The sequence below is a fragment of the Martes martes genome, assembly GCF_963455335.1.
Source record: "Martes martes genome assembly, chromosome: 3".
NCBI lineage: Eukaryota > Metazoa > Chordata > Mammalia > Carnivora > Mustelidae > Martes > Martes martes.
Genome location: NC_137890.1, coordinates 167,061,964 through 167,080,066, shown reverse-complemented (window position 1 = coordinate 167,080,066; position 18,103 = coordinate 167,061,964). Strand labels below are relative to the sequence as shown.

The 18,103-nt window shown below is 60.8% G+C and overlaps 1 protein-coding gene across 1 annotated transcript; it reads left to right on the top strand.

Moving 5' to 3' along the window:
- Positions 1-2,846: 2,846 nt before the first annotated feature.
- Positions 2,847-15,772, top strand: SLC4A3 (solute carrier family 4 member 3; the record flags this gene model as incomplete). The annotated part of the gene is made up of 22 exons (XM_080799663.1): positions 2,847-2,897; positions 3,236-3,401; positions 4,011-4,291; positions 4,457-4,572; positions 4,988-5,187; positions 6,743-6,891; positions 7,027-7,207; positions 7,633-7,768; positions 8,016-8,199; positions 8,652-8,751; positions 9,197-9,381; positions 10,285-10,510; positions 10,680-10,898; positions 11,223-11,371; positions 11,565-11,759; positions 12,212-12,430; positions 12,570-12,659; positions 13,145-13,311; positions 13,795-14,048; positions 14,362-14,531; positions 14,698-14,871; positions 15,339-15,772. The coding sequence occupies 22 exons, from the start codon at positions 2,847-2,849 to the stop codon at positions 15,414-15,416; spliced, it is 3,690 nt and encodes a 1,229-aa protein (XP_080655789.1). The 3' UTR covers positions 15,417-15,772.
- Between the last annotated feature and the right edge of the window lie 2,331 nt (positions 15,773-18,103).

Here is an 18,103-nt window from a genome sequence, read left to right as displayed (position 1 = left end):
CTGGAAAGGCAGGAGGCCGGGACACCTGAGTGGGAACAACACAAGCATTTGAGGATGTCCAACGGGACAAGCTCAGCGGGTGGCGGTCAGCTTCTCTTCCAGTTCCACCCTGGAGGGAGAGATGAACATGAGCATTTTAAGGGTTCTTTGAGGGGGCTGTCACCCCATCATCCCAGCAACTCGGGGAGAAGGGGAGGGACTTCTGAGGCTAGAGACCAAAGCTGCCAACCCCCCAGGCGGGGTCAGGAGTCCCCACCTGGGAAGAGGGTGGGAGCCCGAGATGGTCCAGGAAGACTGTGCTCAGCGGGCTCCCTGGGAAAGGCAGGGGCCTCAGAGGCATGAGTCTCTTTCAGGCAACGGTGTTCAAGGCCCAGTACACTGGGGGTCCCATGTTAGCAGGACCTTCCTCAGGCTGTATTGGTATTCAAGTAGCTGCTGTCCAAGTTCCTAGCCTAGAAGCCAGGGGCTGGCTTGAGGGGCCATGAGGAGGACCGAGGCATCGGAGGTAAACCAGGGAGAGTCCTCTGCAATGTTCCCGACTGGGAAAGGCTCCAAAGCTCTTGAGTTTCTGTCGGGAGGTGAGGGCCCTCTGTAAACAAAACAATACTCAAGGTAGAGACTCGGCACCCAGCCGCCTGACTCGCAGTGTAAGGGTTTGGGCTTGTGTACTGGCACGTTAGGGCTGCTGTCAAAATACCACAAACTAAGGGGCTTAAACAACAGAGATTCATTATTTCAGGGATCTGGAGGCTGGAAGGCTGAGATCAAGGTGTCAGCAGGGCTGTGTTCCCTCTGAAAATGCCAGAGAAGGATCTGTTCCAGGCCTCTCTCCCAGCTTCTGGTAGTTTCTTGGTTTGTGGTGTGCTGACTCCCATCTTCCCATGGAGTCCTCCCTGAGTGTGAGTCTGTGTCCACATTTCCCCTTTTTATGACTGCACCAGCCATATTGGAAGAGGAGCCCATCCTACCCCAGGACGACCTCCCCTGAACGGCCCCCCCCAACAAATGGTACTTTTTCCATATAAGGTCATGGGATCAGAACTTCAGCATATACATTTGGTGGGGACCCAATTCCAGCCATCCCAGGTGGGTCTCGCCCCCCGAGTTCCAGAGCACAGTTCACACCTCCACTTCCACAGCTGACTCTCACCAACATCTTCTCTTGTCTCATTCTCTCAACGCCTGGTGGGGTGAGGAGGCCAAGCACATTTCTTCTGATGGAAGAGGCTGGGGGGGGGGGGCAGTTAGATGGCTATGGCTCCAACAGTCACCTGTACACACACACACACACACACAGCCTGCTTCCCAGCTGTGACTGTGGTGGGGTGGTAAGTCTCTCTGCGTGTCTGTTGGGGGAAGGCTGAGATGAGTGTGGGGAGGGTCCAGCCAAGTCAGTGAGTGTTCACAGACCCCCCACCTGCTCTCCCCTCTCCTCGTATGTGGCTTTGAATGTAGAAATCTTTTGGGCTGAGCTGAGACCCAGATGAGGGCAGGGGTGGGAGAGGGTCTATTACACGTCCAAGGTCACAGGGCTAAACCTCCTTCCCATGCAGAGGGGTCCATCATGTCCAGCACCCTGTCTGTCCCCCACACCCCTCTCTGCAGGCGTGGGTTTCCCTCTCTGGAGCTGGCTGGCTCACCTTCTTCTGCCCATTAGCTCCCTCCGCAGTTCTGCCCCCACATCCTCTCCCGTCTTCCCAAGGATTCAGGGACCTGGCTTCAACACACAGATTGGGGGCTGTAATGGATGTAGCCTCGTGCTAGGTGCCCAGTTTTCAGCCAGACACCAGAAGATCAAATTGGGATCCAGCAAGTCCTTCCAGAGACCTTTGCCCTTGGAAAAGGAGATGTGATCCCAGGGAGTGGAGGAGGGGAGAGGAGACGTGGAAACTGAGCTACAGAATCTTAGAGCCGGATGGAACCCTGGAACACTCCTACTCCAGGTTCCTTGGGCCACGGAGGGGGAAACCCGGAGGGGAGGTAATGTGCCAAGGTCAAATGTTGGGTGGTGCCCGGTGGCAGAAACCAGGCATCTGAGCCCATATTGGGACCAAAGGGGCAGGTGGTGGGTGCTTTCCGGTGTCTGTGAGCTCCGTTCCCAAGGTTGGAGGGGCTTGTGTGGGGCAGGGGTCGCCTCCAGGACTCCCGAGGGGAGGGAAGGGAGGCTAAAAGCAAAGTGGGAGAGCAACCTGGGGATTGTGGGAATGTGGGGCCGTGCACCCGCCCCCGGCCCTGCGTGGGGCACCCCGGGGAAGGGGCTAGTGGGCAGAGGTGGGGGGTGGGGGGTGGGGGTCCTGCGGGGGCCCGCGCGTGGGGGCCGGGCCGGCCGGGGCGGGGTGAGTCACGGCCCGCCCGCTCCCATTGTGCGGCCTGGCGGCGGCGGCGGCGGCGGAGCTGCGGAGCCTAGCGCGAGGAGGTGGAGCCCCGGGCTGCGGGCTCCGGCGCCTGCGTCCGCCCGGCAGGCTCGGCTTGCCGCCGCCGTGGGCGACCCCCCGGCCGTGCGGCCCTGCGCGGCGCCAGGCCCCCGAGCGCGCGCGGGAGGGAGATGGGGCGCGGCGGCCGGCGCAGGCCCCGCACGCTCCGGAGCCCCGAGGTACCGCAGGGCGGGGCGGGGCGCGGCGGGCCAGGGCCAGGGCCGGGGCCCCGGGGTGTCGCGGGCGTGGCGGGGCCTCGCCTGGGCGGGCGGATGGTCGGGCTTGGCGAGGGGGAGAGGGCGGCGGCGCGAGGCTCCTGACCCCGCCCTCCTCCCCCAGGGCTCCTCACTAGGCCCCCGCAGCGCCCCCTTCTTCTCAACCCGGTCACGGGTCCCTCAGTGAGCGAGAGGCTCCCGAGCTGCCTCCCCAGCCATGGCCAACGGAGTGATCCCGCCGCCCGGGGGCGCCTCCCCCCTACCCCAGGTGACTGCCGCGCGGAGGTGGGAGAAGAGGAGGGAGGGACCCCAAGGAGGAGAGGGGAGTCCTCTGGCCGACCTTGGGACCCCCACATCCGGGGATGGAGCTGGGCTAAAGGGGATGGGGAAAGGGAGGGCCTTTTGGTATTTTTCCAGTTCTCTTGCCCCCTCTCCCCCCAAGCCCTAGGGTCCTGGGAGGCTGACCCAAGGCTGGGGCGCAGGGAGAGGGGATTGTTGAAGATGGAGCCCGCTGGTCTCCACCCTCAACCAGGGTTTGGATTGGGGTGGATGTGGGGCGTTCTTGGGTCAAGGGTCCTTCTTAGAAGAGGCTGTCTGAGCCTGCAGGTCCGGGTGCCCTTGGAGGAGCCCCCTCTGAGTCCAGACCTGGAGGAGGAGGACGATGACTTGGGCAAGACCTTGGCTGTGAGCAGGTTTGGGGACCTCATCAGCAAGCCCCCTGCCTGGGACCCTGAGAAGCCCAGCCGCAGCTACAGCGAGCGGGACTTTGAGTGTGGGTAGCCTGGGGCCCCCTAGTGTGGCCGCCCTCACCACCATCACCTTCATTGCCACCATCACCGTGTTCACCACTGGCTTGGTCACCCAGTGCCATCTTGTGCTGGACGCTGTGCGGGACGCTGTGCTGGGCCACCATGCCATGTTAAGTCATCCTGCCTCACTCACCCATCGCCTGTCCACCCTCCAGGGGAGCCGGGCCCCAGACGCAGAGGGAGACGTAGGGAGATGGGCCCGAGGCCTCCCTCAGTGACCTTCATCTTCACCAAGGCTCTGCTGTCCCTCCGGCCCTGCTCTCTTCTCTCTGTCTCCTCACCTCCCTCAGCTCTTCTGACTCTGCCTCCCCCCACCTTGCTGTATCGTGTCTTCCCATGTCCCCCAGCCCCACTTTCACAGCCTGCCCCGTCCTTGACTCCCGTTCCCCCACTCTACCAGGCCTTACCAATGGCAGGACATGGACACAGGTGTTGGGGGGAGCTGGCTCTCGAGGAAGTTCTAGGGTGCCCTTGTTTGAGGCCCTGAGCTAGAATAAGGTGTGTGCCCCTAGGGTGGTGAGGGGGCCCGCTTCTGCCATGGGGACCCCCAACCGGCTCTCCTGCACCCCCAGTTCACCGGCACACATCCCACCACACCCACCACCCGCTCTCGGCGCGCCTGCCTCCACCCCACAAGCTGCGGCGACTGCCCCCCACCTCTGCCCGGCAGAGCAGGAGGAAGAGGAAGAAGGAGAAGACCTCGGCTCCCCCCTCGGAGGGGACCCCTCCCATCCAGGAGGAGGGGGGAGCTGGAGCGGAGGAGGAGGAAGAGGAAGAGGAGGAGGAAGAGGAAGGGGAATCTGAGGCAGAACCCGTGGAACCCCCACCCTCAGGGTCCCCACAGAAAGCGAAGGTAGGGGTCTGTTCCTGAAGGAGGGCTGAGTCCTCAGGGAGGGGGGCAGGGGGGAGAAGATGAGGCCACAGAGGGGGCCGGGGCTGCCTGGGGAGGCAGAGTGGTGGGGGGGCGGTTGGGGGCTGAGCCGGTGCAGGAACCCAGGGCACGCTGCTTTGTCCACAGTTCTCCATTGGAAGTGATGAGGATGACAGTCCTGGGCTCTCTGGGAGGGCTGCCTTCACCAAGCCCCTGCCCTCGGTGGGCCCTTGCTCTGACAAGAGCCCCCAGCAGTCAGTCAGGTACTGGCCTCCAGCCCAGCCCAGAGCAGGTCCCAGGCTCCTTTCTGACCCTGGCGACTGTCCCCAGCTCTGACTCTGGAGAAGAAGAGGGGAGGAGAGGAGAAGGAACAGAGGAAGGGGGGAGGGGTGCATCCTGTCTCTGTCCATAGGATTGACAAGGAGGAGAGACAAGGTGTCATTAGAGAGGAGGACAGGGATAAAAGTGGAAGACAGACAGGAAGTGGGGGGGCAGTGAGATGGGGACAGGGAGGTAGAGGTCAGCTTCCTTCTCTGTCCAGAAGGAGTCTGCGTCTAGCGCCCGGGGGGCTATTCCAGGCCCCACCCCAAGCTGGGGGAGGACAAAGGAACCCCCTAACCTGGCCCATCTCCACCGTGGTTCCCTGTCAAGTCCAAGGCTGCCATGGTGCCTCCTCAGCTCCTCAAGCCCCCGGGCCCGGGTCTCCCGAGTTGCTGGGGAGAAGAGCCGGCCGTGGAGCCCGTCGGCCAGCTATGACCTGCGGGAGCGGCTGTGCCCAGGCAGTGCCCTGGGCACCCCAGGTGGCCCGGAGCAGCAGGTGCCCACTGACGAGGCAGAGGCCCAGATGCTGGGCTCCGCGGACCTGGATGACATGAAGAGTGAGTGACATGCTGTGGCAGCCCCCCTGGCCCACCCCCATGGGCACTCCACAGGTGGGGAACCTGGGAGAAGCTCTGTGTTCTCCCCAGCCCAGTGCTGAGTCCCCTCTGCAGTATCCCTGTCTGCTGGAATGTGGCTAGGGACGGGGAGCTCACTACCTCACCAAGCCACCTCTCTGGTTGCCAGAGCTGAGATTTCCCTTTGTGACACCTCTGCCCTTCTGTCCTGATTTTGTCTTCTGAGTCACCCCCTGAATAAGGCAACCCCCCCTTCCACGTGACCTTTGGAGACATTATGTCCCCCTCCCCCCAAGGCTCCTCTTCTCAGGGCAAACTCTTTTTGTCATCTCCACGCCAGGCCCCTTGAGGGTGAGCCACTCTTCTAGGTCCCACTTCTCCCTACATCGGGGTCTCCTGACTTGTTGCACCACCCTCGGCAGGGCCTGGCTGTGATTGTGGCACATTCCTTCCATCTTATCAGTGCCCTGGTTTCTGTGCCACCTGTCATCACTCACGGGGCTCTGTGCCCAGGCCGGGGGCATCACTGACCCCACCTCCCTCCCCCTTGGAAGCACAGTGTGTGGGCGGGGGTTGGTGGGGAGGGCTCTGAGCTCAGTACGTCATGGAAAGTTGCCAGGGCCTGAGGACAGGGACAGGAACAATCCGATGGCAGCAGTGGGGTGGGGGGGAGGGTCAGGGGAGGGCGTGTTTACAGACTCAGGGTGGGGGCTGGAAGCAGCAGGGAGCCAGCCCGGGCAGTGGGGAGTCTGGAGGCTTGGGTTGAACAAAGACCACTGATCCAGGCTCCCACCTTTTAGGAGAGCCAGGGCTTAGGGTGGGGGAGCAGAGGCCAAGGGCTCAGCCACCGGGAGAATGATGAGCCTGCTGGAGGAGGTCACAGAGCCCAGCAGGGCACTGAGCCCTGGGCCTGGGGACACAGAGGGCCAGGGCCCTTGGATGGCCCCGGCCCCCAGCCCTCGAGACTCGCTGGCCTCAGAGGACTTAGAAATGTTGGTGCTGGACCTTGAGGATGGTGATCTGTGTGAATCCCCCCGGGGCCAGCTGAGCCCCATGGCCGGGGAACCAGCCTGTGAGTAAGCGGGCCACCGGGCTCTCTATGGCTGCTGGCCTGGAAGGGGCAAGCAGGGAGGAAGGGCCAGAGCTCAGCTTGAGTCAGCCAGATGTGTACCTGTGGGGGAGACCTGGGTGCCGAGAGAGGGCATATGGAAAGGACTGGGGGCCTGGTGACTTCATGTAGGTCATGGTGCTCTGGAATGAGAGGCAGTGGCCATGGGGGAGGGTGGGCAGCTGGGGCTTGGACTGAGTTGGGGTTTGCCCTCTTGCAGTGGCTTAGCCGGTGGTCCCCTGTGTTCCTGTGGGGTAGTCCTTCCCCTTCTCTGGGCCTTGTGTCTTTGTCTATGACATGACTGTGTTGGCTTATGGGGTTGTGTGGACATGGGCCCTGGCTGGCCAGGGCAGGGGGCTGGAGGGCTTGGCTCTGACCGTGAGGCCCTGAGCTGGACCCCCAGGACCACCAAGCCTGCCTGGCCTGCAGGTCACCGGCTGGAGGACAACCCTGGTGTGCGGCGGCACCTGGTGAAGAAGCCCTCTCGGACGCAGGCTGGGAGGGGCAGCCCGGGGGGCTTGGCCCCCATCCTGCGCAGGAAGAAGAAGAAGAAGAAGCTGGATCGGAGGCCTCATGAGGTACAGGGGCCCGAGGGCTGGGCCTCCCTTTCCCTCCTTCCCCTCCTTCCCCTCCTTCCCCCCTGCTCTCCCCCTGCCCCCCCCCCACCCCCCCTGCCGTGGGCCGCAGACCCTCACCCTGGGCTCCTGCCTCAGGTGTTCGTGGAGCTGAACGAGCTGACGCTGGACCGCAGCCAGGAGCCTCACTGGCGGGAGACGGCGCGCTGGATCAAGTTTGAGGAGGATGTGGAAGAAGAGACAGAGCGCTGGGGGAAGCCCCACGTGGCCTCGCTCTCCTTCCGCAGCCTTCTGGAACTCCGGAGGACCATCGCCCATGGTAGGGGCCCTGCAGGCCTGGCCCTGGGCTGTGTGCCCTCTTCGCCGGCTGTGGAGTTTGGCTAGCAGCAGGCTGTCCAGCTTGGGGATGCTGCTCCCCGGGGGCCTGTGTCCAGGCGAGTTCTGGCTGCCACCTTGGAGATGTGGAGTCCGACCACCTGTGTAGCCGTGAGCTAGAGGGGCCAGGCTGTGCCGCTGTAGGCTCCCATCCCCGTGCCCAGCACTAACCAGTGACTCCCCTCCCTGGTTCGCTCCGGGTTCCCTTTGTACATCCCTGTGTCTGGCTCGTTGGTTCCAGGTGTCACTGAGTACCTGCCGTGTGCACTGAGGCCTGGGTCACCCGGCATGTCTGCCTGCCTTTGGGGAGCAAGGCGACAGGGGTGGCTTCTTCTCTCTGATAGGACCCTCCCCCAACTGTGCCCCCAGGAGCTGCCCTCCTGGACCTGGAACAGACCACTCTGCCGGGGATCGCCCATCTCGTGGTGGAGACCATGATTGTGTCTGACCAGATCCGTCCGGAGGACAGGGCCAGCGTCCTGCGTACCCTCCTACTGAAACACAGGTGTGGGGGGCCTCGGTGGGGGCATTCCTGTGTCTGTGCTCTTCAGGATCATGGACTCTCTGGTGTGGTTTTCTAGCCTCTGCTTGAATAACCCCAGTGATGGGGAGCTTATTACTCATTCACTCTCGGACAGGACCAGCCATTAGAAAGTTCTTCCTTCCATGGAGGGAGAAGGGGCGGAGGCCCTGATCCTCCCATTTCTCTGCCTCTCTTCCTAACCGGCCTTGCCCCTCTGCCCTCTTCACAGCCATCCCAACGATGACAAGGACACTGGCTTCTTTCCCCGAAACCCGTCCAGCTCCAGCGTGAACTCAGTCCTAGGGAATCATCACCCCACCCCCAGCCACGGCCCTGATGGTGCAGTGCCCACCATGGCCGATGATGTGGGGGAGCCAGCCCCACTCTGGCCTCATGACCCTGATGCCAAGGAGGTCAGTCGCCTTGCTCGGACCTGGGCTGGGGGACTGTGGGGGCTTCTGGTTTCTCTGGAGGCTGTCGCTGGCTTCCCTGAGTGGATCGGGGAGGTTGGATGCCTGGTACCCTGTGGGAGATGTGGGGGGGGGAACTGTAGGAGATGTGCATGAGGGCCCCTGCCCTAAAGAACCAGGAGGTTAAATGGGCTGGTACGGCAGACCCAGGAGACCCATTTCAACAAGACAAGGTGGAAGTGGTGGCGGGCAGCTTGGGGTGGGGGTCGACAGCCTGAGCAGTCTCCTCCCGATGTGGGGTGCATCACAGACAATCCCTTTCCTGGCTGGCGGGGGAGAAAAGAGGCTCCTCTCTGGGGGTCGGAGGGCAGAGTCCAGGGCTGGAGCAAGGGATGGGAAGGCCTGCCACGGCCTCCGGTCAGGGTCCCAGCCCTATTCCAGTTCTGCGTCCTCAGAAGCCTCTCCACATGCCTGGGGGAGAAGGTCACCGGGGAAAAAGCCTCAAGCTGCTGGAGAAGATCCCCGAAGACGCTGAGGCTACTGTTGTGCTTGTGGGTAAGGAGGAAGGGGGTCCTGGGCGTGTGGGCTTCCCCTGCACTCTGCTTGTCCTCAGCTCCGGCCTGCAGGGTCCTTCCAACCCTGTTCAGGCCCCCAGTGCGTCCCTGCCTTTCCTCATAGCCTGTCTCACCCCCAGCTCGCTCTTTCTCAGTCCTCTGCTTCCTGTCCAGTTTTCCGCTCTCTTAGACTGCTGCCAGTCCACAGAGCACTTTTGTGAGAGTTAAAGAGAAGGACTCCTTCTCGGAGACTGTTAACTTTTCCTCTACTTGTAAATTATAATGAATATACAAACATAGACACGGATAGGGTTTCTTTAGATTGGGCTTTATTTGTGCAGCCCACCACCTGCTCAACTGTACAGGGTGGCCCCAGATGTTTTTCTCTGGGTCCAGCCTGGGTGGCTTCTCTTTGCTCAGTGCCCTGTGCCTTACTTTCCCCCCAGGGTGTGTGCCTTTCCTGGAGCAGCCGGCAGCAGCTTTTGTGCGCCTGAATGAGGCTGTGCTCTTAGAGTCTGTGCTCGAGGTCCCTGTGCCGGTTCGCTTCCTCTTTGTGATGCTGGGTCCCAGTCACACCAGCACTGACTATCACGAGCTTGGGCGCTCCATTGCCACCCTCATGTCTGACAAGGTGGGTCCTACAGACTCTGGGCTGGGTGCTCTAGGCCTGTTCCCCCCGGGGCCCTCCTTTTCCCCTGTCGCTCACTGCCTACATTCCTGGCCCTGGATGCAGGAGCCCTGGATGCCTTTCTGGGTAGAGGCAGCACTCTGGAGTGGTGAGGGAGGGAGCTGTTGGCCAAGGGCAGAAAAGGGAGCCTGGGTTGGGGCTGTGAGAAGGGGAGGTGGTTGAAGGGGGAGAAAAAGCCTAGATCCCCAAATTTTGGATGTGACCGAAGACTGGAAAAGGAGGGCTGGATATGTTGGTTTTTGCTGTGGCTTCTCTCAACTGGGACAGGAAGGTTCTTTAGCTAGGGGTGATGTTGGAAACGCTAACTGACTAACCTCTAGCGTGTGGGAGCTCTCTGGACAAAATGATTCTGGGGGCTCCTGCTATGCCTGGTGTTGCCCATTTAGTTGTTGCATTGTGGAAAAGTCTGGAAGCTCCTAGGGGAATAGAAGGCACTCAGAATTTCAGGGCTGTGGCCAATTGTGGGCAAGCGAGGACATGAGTCAATATTTTATTTTTAATATTTTTTTAAAAAAGATTTAATTTATTTATTTGACAGAGAGAGAGATCACAAGTAGGCAGAGAGACAGGCAGAGAGAGAGGGGGAAGCAGGCTCCCTGCTGAGCAGAGAGCCCGATATAGGGCTCGATCCCAGGACCCTGAGATCATGACCTGAGCCCAGGGCAGAGGCCCAACCCACTGAGCCACCCAGGCGCCCCATGAGTCAATATTTTGGCAGTTGGACTGGGCCTGTATATGTGGCCAGACACCCACCTTGCCTCTGGGTCGGTGATGGCCCAACACCTCCTCCCTGAAGCCCTCCCAGGGGCTCTCTGGCAGCTCAGTCCTTGCCTCTCCTGCCCCCAGCTGTTTCACGAGGCCGCCTACCAGGCGGACGACCGGCAGGACCTCTTGAGCGCCATCAGCGAGTTCCTGGATGGCAGCATCGTGATCCCTCCATCCGAGGTGGAGGGCCGTGACCTGCTGCGCTCCGTGGCCGCCTTCCAGCGGGAGCTGCTGAGGAAGCGGCGGGAGCGTGAACAGACCAAAGTGGAGATGACCACCCAGGGAAGCTATGTGGCCCCCGGGAAAGGTCAGACCCTTTGGGGCCCGTACCCCGCCCTCCTGCCCACTGCAGCTCCTAAGGTCATGAGCCCTAACTCCTGTGTGCCAGCTTCCAGTCCCTGATGGGTAGGATTGAGCCCAGAGCCCCCCAGCAGGAGGGGGTGGTCTGTGCTCCAGCAGTTCCTTGCACCCCCCAGAGCTGTCAGTGGAGCTGGGGGGCTCCGAGGCAACCCCCGAAGATGACCCCCTGCTGCGGACTGGCTCGGTGTTTGGGGGGCTTGTGCGAGATGTGAAACGTCGGTACCCACACTACCCCAGTGACCTGCGAGACGCCCTGCACTCCCAGTGCGTGGCAGCTGTGCTCTTCATCTACTTCGCCGCCCTTAGCCCTGCCATCACCTTCGGGGGGCTGCTAGGTGAGGGGCAGGGGAGGCCGGGGCAGGGGACCCAGCATCACCTGCAAGGTCTGTGGTCAGGGGGTCTCAGGCATCACTTTTGCAGGGGGGCTATAAGGTGAGAGGGGGCAGGAAGGGTGCAAGGGGTCGGGGAGCCTGTGACTGGAGGTGGGAGTGGAGGGGGGGAAGGTGGGACAGTGGGGCTGGGGAATGGGACCTGTCTATTGCCCTATGGGGCTACTCTATTGTAGTTGGGTCCCCAGGTCAGGGTAGGCTAGATGAAGAGGAGGGGTTGGGTAGAAGGAGCCAGGCCAGGGCCCTCCCACTGACCCTTGCTTGCACCAGGGGAGAAGACCGAGGGGCTGATGGGTGTGTCTGAGCTGATTGTGTCCACCGCGGTGCTCGGCGTCCTCTTCTCTCTGCTGGGGGCCCAGCCGCTGCTTGTAGTTGGCTTCTCAGGGCCATTGCTGGTCTTCGAAGAAGCTTTCTTCAAGGTGACAGTCCCCCCCCGCCCCTCCCCAGGGATCTCATGTCCTGTCTCTCGGCCCAGATGATGGGGTCCCTGCAGTCTCTCTCCTCCTCCCCCTTTAGAGTTCACCCCGCCTGCCCCCACTCCAGCCCATCCCGTGGGGCCCGATGTCCAGGGAAGACCACTGTGGTTAACCACACCTCCCTCCTGGCCTCCAGTTCTGCCGAGCCCAGGACCTGGAGTACCTCACCGGCCGGGTGTGGGTTGGCCTCTGGCTGGTGGTCTTTGTCCTTGCCCTGGTGGCCGCTGAAGGCAGCTTCCTGGTCCGCTATATCTCACCTTTCACCCAGGAGATCTTCGCCTTCCTCATCTCGCTTATTTTCATCTATGAGACCTTCCACAAGCTCTACAAGGTGGAGGTCCAGAGAGGTCTTTGGGGTGGACATGGGTGGGGGCTGGGTAGCACCCTGGGGAGGGGTGCATGGGAGTGGGGTGGCGTGGAGCACTGGGAGCAGAGGGGACAGGGAGGAGGGCTCCTCTGAGTGTGGGTGTGTGGGGGGAGGCGGGACACCCTGAGCCAGGTCAGAGCTGCCAGGCAAGGAGTCGGAGCCAGAAGGTACAGATTAGAACCCCAGCAGGATCCAGCCAGTATGTGCTTGTGGGGGGCACTCTCAGTGCTGTGGGGCTCCTTTTGTAGAGGAGTATGTGTACGTGTGTGTGTGATGCAGCTCGATGTCCTATGACCCTGTTGCCTGGTCAGGTGTGGGAGGGGTCAGCGCCCCCCCACCACAGGTATGAAATTAGGTTGATAAAATTGTGGTCACCTGCCCAGGGGAGTGCTAGGGCAACCTTGTAACCCACACAGGTGTTCACGGAGCACCCACTGCTGCCATTCTACCCCCCTGAGGGGGCATTGGAAGCTGGGCTAGAGCTGAATGGGAGTGCTGTGCCCCCCACCGAGGGGCTGCCTGGTCCGAGGAACCAGCCCAACACGGCTCTGCTGTCCCTCATCCTCATGCTTGGGACATTTCTCATTGCCTTCTTCCTGCGAAAGTTCAGGAACAGCCGCTTCCTGGGAGGCAAGGTGCGTGGCTGAGAAGAGGAGGGTCTCCATGGGTTCCCCTGGCCAGACCTGAGAGAGTGGAGAGTAATAAGCCTCCATGTTTGTCTCCTGACCCTCACTTCTGCCTTTTGCTCCTTTCCCCGCACTGGCCACTCCCAAGGCTCGCCGCATCATTGGGGATTTTGGCATCCCCATTTCCATTCTGGTGATGGTCCTAGTGGATTACTCGATTACAGATACCTACACACAGGTGAGCAGGGCCCGCCTCCCTCCAACGGGGGGAGTCTCGGGAGGGAGGCCACAACACGTCCCCATTGCCATAGTGGCCACGATCACAGGCAGAATTCAGCCTTTTTAGTGGAGTGCTGACCTGCTGGGGCCATGCTGGGGTGGGCGGGCTGGGGACAGGTGAGTGGTTCAGCGGATGAGGTCAGTCAGGGGGTCTGAGGCTGTGTGTGAGCCTTAGCCTAGACTCCTGGCACGGGTGTGGGGCTGGGGGCCAAAGGACAGGTGTACCTGGGGCCCAGGGAGAAAGGATGTCATTCTCTGTCCACTACCAAATCCTTGGAGGGACTCTGGGAGATGGAAAACTAATTTCCCCCAAACCTGTTCACATCCAGGTTTCCTGGAGGCTTGGTACTGGGAACACAGAGCTTGGTGGGAGCAGCTGCTACATGGGGTTCTTAACATGGGGAGGCTGTGTCCCTGAACCCCGTCTTCCTTCCCACCGTGCAGAAACTGACAGTGCCCACTGGGCTCTCAGTGACGTCCCCCCATAAGCGCACGTGGTTCATCCCACCCCTGGGCAGTGCCCGTCCTTTCCCACCCTGGATGATGGTGGCAGCTGCTGTCCCTGCCCTGCTGGTTCTCATCCTGATCTTCATGGAGACACAGATCACTGCGTGAGAGGGCTGGGGGACTCCATGGGGGAGGCCGGGGAGGAGTGGAAGGCAATAGGATTGGTGGCAAGGGTGGGGCACATGGCCCGGGGCACAGTTCCCCTCCGGGGTTGTGACAGGAGAGCCATCTGTCCCCACTACCATGTGCAGGGTGGCCGCTGGCAGTCCTCACGACAGTCTGGCACTGTTCTCTCTCACCCAGTGATGCTCACATGTGTCTCATTTGGGTTAAACCACAGTGTGGTGAGATCTGGCGTCTGGCTTTTGTGGCATTTTAAATACCCACAGTATGAGGTTTTAGCTCCAATTTGCTTCGATGTGAGAACACCACTTTGGGAACTTGGAAGAGGAAGCTGGCAGATCCTGGGGAGGGCCCTTCAGGCCGTGCCCGTCCTTCCCCCCCACAACGCCGGACCTGCTGCGCATGCCTGGCCCTGCGGCGGGCCTGCCCTCCCCAACCACCCAGCCGGGCTTTCCGCCCTGCAGGCTCATCGTCAGCCAGAAGGCCCGGAGGCTGCTCAAGGGCTCCGGCTTCCACCTGGACTTGCTGCTGATCGGCTCCCTGGGTGGGCTCTGCGGGCTGTTCGGGCTGCCCTGGCTTACGGCCGCCACTGTCCGTTCGGTCACTCACGTGAATGCCCTGACGGTTATGCGCACTGCCATCGCGCCCGGGGACAAGCCCCAGATCCAGGAGGTGCGGGAGCAGCGGGTCACCGGAGTGCTCATCGCCAGCCTCGTGGGTGAGAGCACCCACCGCGCAAGGCCCCAGTCCCCGCTCCGCAGACCTGCCTCCTTCGACTCGGTGCCCTTCAGTTGGCTCTCTCTCCCGGGCTGGCCTCAGGTCCCTTCTGGGTCTCCAGTTGCATCCGCTCTCACCCCAACCTGCCTCGTAGCATTCTGAGCCTTTTTTACCCTGAGCACTTTCCAGGTTCTCCATCCCGCTCTGCTTCTCTCGGGCGTAGGGACGAGGCCCAGCCTGTCCCCCTCCACCAGGCCCATCCATCCTCATGGGGGCTGTCCGAGGGGTCAGGAAGTCTGTGTCACCTCCTCCAGGCCTGTCCATCGTCATGGGGGCTGTGCTGCGCCGGATCCCGCTGGCCGTGCTCTTTGGGATTTTCCTGTACATGGGGGTCACGTCGCTGTCCGGTATCCAGCTGTCCCAGCGTCTTTTGCTCATCCTCATGCCGGCGAAACACCATCCTGAGCAGCCCTATGTGACCAAGGTAGGGCCGGGCAGCATGGAGGTGGGGAGCTGGGGGGTTGGGGAGGGGGCTCAAGGTTGCCGGGGCTGGAGAGGGACAGCGTGACTGTGGAGGCTTGGGGACCCGGGGAGCTGTGGGTGGGAGCTGGCTGGGCGCTGTGCCGTGAGACCGGAGGCCTGCTCCCCAGGTGAAGACGTGGCGAATGCACCTGTTCACCTGCATCCAGCTGAGCTGCATCGCCCTGCTCTGGGTGGTCAAGTCCACGGCCGCCTCCCTCGCCTTCCCCTTCCTGCTGCTGCTCACCGTGCCTCTGAGGCGTTGCCTTTTGCCCCGGCTCTTCCAGGACAGGGAGCTTCAGGCGGTAAGGGAGGCTGCTCGGGGCCCTGGACTCCGGGAGGCCTGGGTTCCAGTCCCTGCTGTGCCCCCTGCTGGTTGTGAGACCGGAGGCAAGTTCTCCGACCTCCTGAAGTCTCCATTCCAGCTGTGTAAATGGGTGGGTCGTGGATTCTACCTTAGAGACACGTGGTGAGGATTGAGACTGGGTAAAGCACAGAGCGGGAGGGCTTGGGGTGTAGTATAGCGTAGGACTGCTCCCGATGGCTGGGAAGAGGTACTTGCTGTCATTCTTATTATTATCAGGAGTGTCCCTGGGGCAGTGACCTGAGGGTTTTTGCCGAATGTTTTGGGGGGCGGTCCCTCACGGTCCCTGCAGACAGCCTGCAGACAGCGAGGCCTGAGAAGGTCTAGGCTGCCCACCAGAGGAGTTGCTGGGGGAACGGGAGGATGAGTGCCGCCTCCCTGCCCCTCCCGACCTTCTCCTTTCTGCAGCTGGACTCGGAAGATGCCGAGCCTAACTTTGACGAGGACGGCCAGGATGAGTACAACGAGCTGCACATGCCTGTGTGACCCTCCGCCGTCGTGCCCCTCAGAGACCGTGACACCTTAGTGATCCACACCTGGGCCCCCGGCAAAGCCCAGCCCCGGGACCAGCGGGCTCCTCCGAACCCAGAGATGTGCCTGGAGCCCCTCACGCCCCGGCCAGAGTGGCCTGCTGACTCTGCCCCGGGCACTGACCTTGGCTCACCCAGGCCCGTTCACAGACCAGACCGGCACAGACTTTGAGCTCATTATAACCACACTCCTTGTCTTGTGTCTGCCTCACTTTCTTGGTTCCACCCCTTGTCTGCCCGGTCATGCTTATCCAACTGGAATTGGAAGAATTCTGTTTTCAGGGTCATTAAAACCAGGGAGAGGTTTGAGGCAAGGACAGTATTCTTGGGGGAAAGAGAGAGAATCAAGACCACAGAAGGTCAGAGCTGGATGTTATCATGACCCCCTTGAGTCGTCGCAAGTACAGCTGGGGAGCAGGAGGCTCAGGGTCTGGCTCAGGGTCTGGCTCAAGGTCACATACTGCTAATCTGGCCCCTGCTTGGAAGGGAGAGCGTGGGGGAGGTGTGAGGGAGGAGGTCGCTTTGCTTTAGCCATTAGAGAAATCAGAGTGTCCCCAGTGGCTGTGGGGCTATAGAAGGAAATGGAAAATGTTTTCTTTCCTTAATCCCTGGCATTCGGAGAAGCAGGGACAGTAGCCCAATCCCCTAGACGCCAGGGTGGCGCTGGATTTGGGGTCCCTGGACCATTTTAGATTCTCACGGTTTAAGAGTAGCAGTTTGGGGATTCCTGAGGCCATTCCTTGTGCAACAGTCTGTTCTGCCAGAAATAACCTGGGAGGCCTTGAAGAGGGTGCAAACTGGGAGCCCATTGCGTCACAGTTGCTAGGCAACCAGTAGGGATGTGAAGCCGGTTGTCCCTGTGTGGCCCCCTGGTGGCCACTCTCGCACACTGCCGGCTCTGTCCCCTCCGGGCAGGAGTCGCACTGCCATCTGGTGGACCCGCTGGATCTCTTGGTCAGAAACCCCGATAAGAAAAAATTCCATACTTCCCTGGGAGACACGAGGTGGGGCATGGTTCCAGAGAGGTTCCGTGGAGTTGCACAGCCCTGGGCAGCTCTGAGCATCCAGAGCCAGGATCCCCAGCCCCACCTTAGGGGGCCCTGCTTCTTTCTTACCCTTTTCCCAGTTTCCTCCCAGTGTTCAGGCCAACGGCTAGAGCTCTGAAGCTGGTCAGCAGAGACGGGACAGACCACCGTGAGGCTGTTTGTTGTGTTTATAGGGAAGAGATGCGCCCTTTGAGATGTCCCGGATTGTCATTTAGGTGTGAGCATTTCATTCCTGTTGGCCCCTTTGGTCTCTGGCAACACGACAGCCTCTAACTTCATCGGGCCTTTGACTGGCCCCCTGGGGCTGTGTGAAGACAAAATCCCTTTTCCTTTACATTGGCCAAGTCCAGGTGGAGTTTCAGAGGAACTGTGCCAGGAGCAAAGTCAAGGTGAAATGCAAAAACCTAGAATATAGACCAGTGCAGAGCAGATGATAAACGAGAGGGCAGGGGCTCTGCGCTCTGATGGCTGTGGGAGAGAGGCTTTGTATGCAGGACTCTGTTCCTTTCCTGAGCCCTGATCAGGTATCTTGGCTCCACACTGGGCCTTGGTGTGGGCGGGTCTCCCCGTTTGGTCTGGGGGATGCCAGGAGCCCACAAGACAGAACCAGCTCCTTCTGAGCCTGGGCGGGGAAGTAGGGTAGCTCAGCTCCTCGCTGGACACAGGATGTGTCTGTCATCTCTGTTGGGCAAGTAGCTGAGAGTTGGGGGGTGTTCCTCAAGTGGAAAATGAGAAACCAGAGAGTGAGGGACATTTGGAGTTGGTCCTGAATCCTTTACAGCCTCTGTGTTTCCTCTTTCTTTCTACTGATCCTCTAACCTAATCCTTCTGGGACACTGGACAGCTCGAGGACAGGGGAAGGAGAGGGAACCAACAGACAGGACCCCCATCTGGGCCCATGTAGTGGCACAGCTCTGGGGGACTCGGATGGGGTTAGAGGTATTCTGAATGACAGGCGCCACTGCTACCTGCTTTGGACTGGAAGCAGTGTGGCGAGTGGGCACGAGCAAGGTGGGGCAGGACTCTTCTAATAAGGAGAACTGTGGGCTCATCACCATGTGACCCTTCCCTTGCAGCTTTCTGTGTGGGATTATGGTCCCATCCTGGGTAGCTGCCCAAAGCTTTCATTCTCGGACAAGTTCAAGCCCACGTCAGGGACCAGGGAAGTGCTAACTCATTCTTTTACTTTGAGCAGAGAGGGCGGCTGGCACGTCCTCGTTCCGTGCTGAGGATTCATCTCACTCAGGATGTCTATGCCCTTGTGAAAGCTTCTGGCTGTGAGAGCTCATAGACCATCTGCTTGGACTGCTCTGAGCCCCTCCTTCAGGGCACAGAACCTGGCAATAATGGGTCCCATTTGGCAGTCTGTGTGACATCTCTTCTTTTATCAGGTGACTCAAATAATGATCGTGCCTGTTGACACTTAGAGCTTCTAAAGGGAATTCTGAGTAGCAGTGGAAAGGCAAAGCAGGACTCAAGGACACTTGTGCTGAGTGCTGCCCATACAGCGGGCGACGAGGCCGTTGCTGAGAACAACAGTAAAGCCCTGAACGGTGGATTGAATCCTGCCTGGCAAACGGGAAACCCAAAGTGAGGC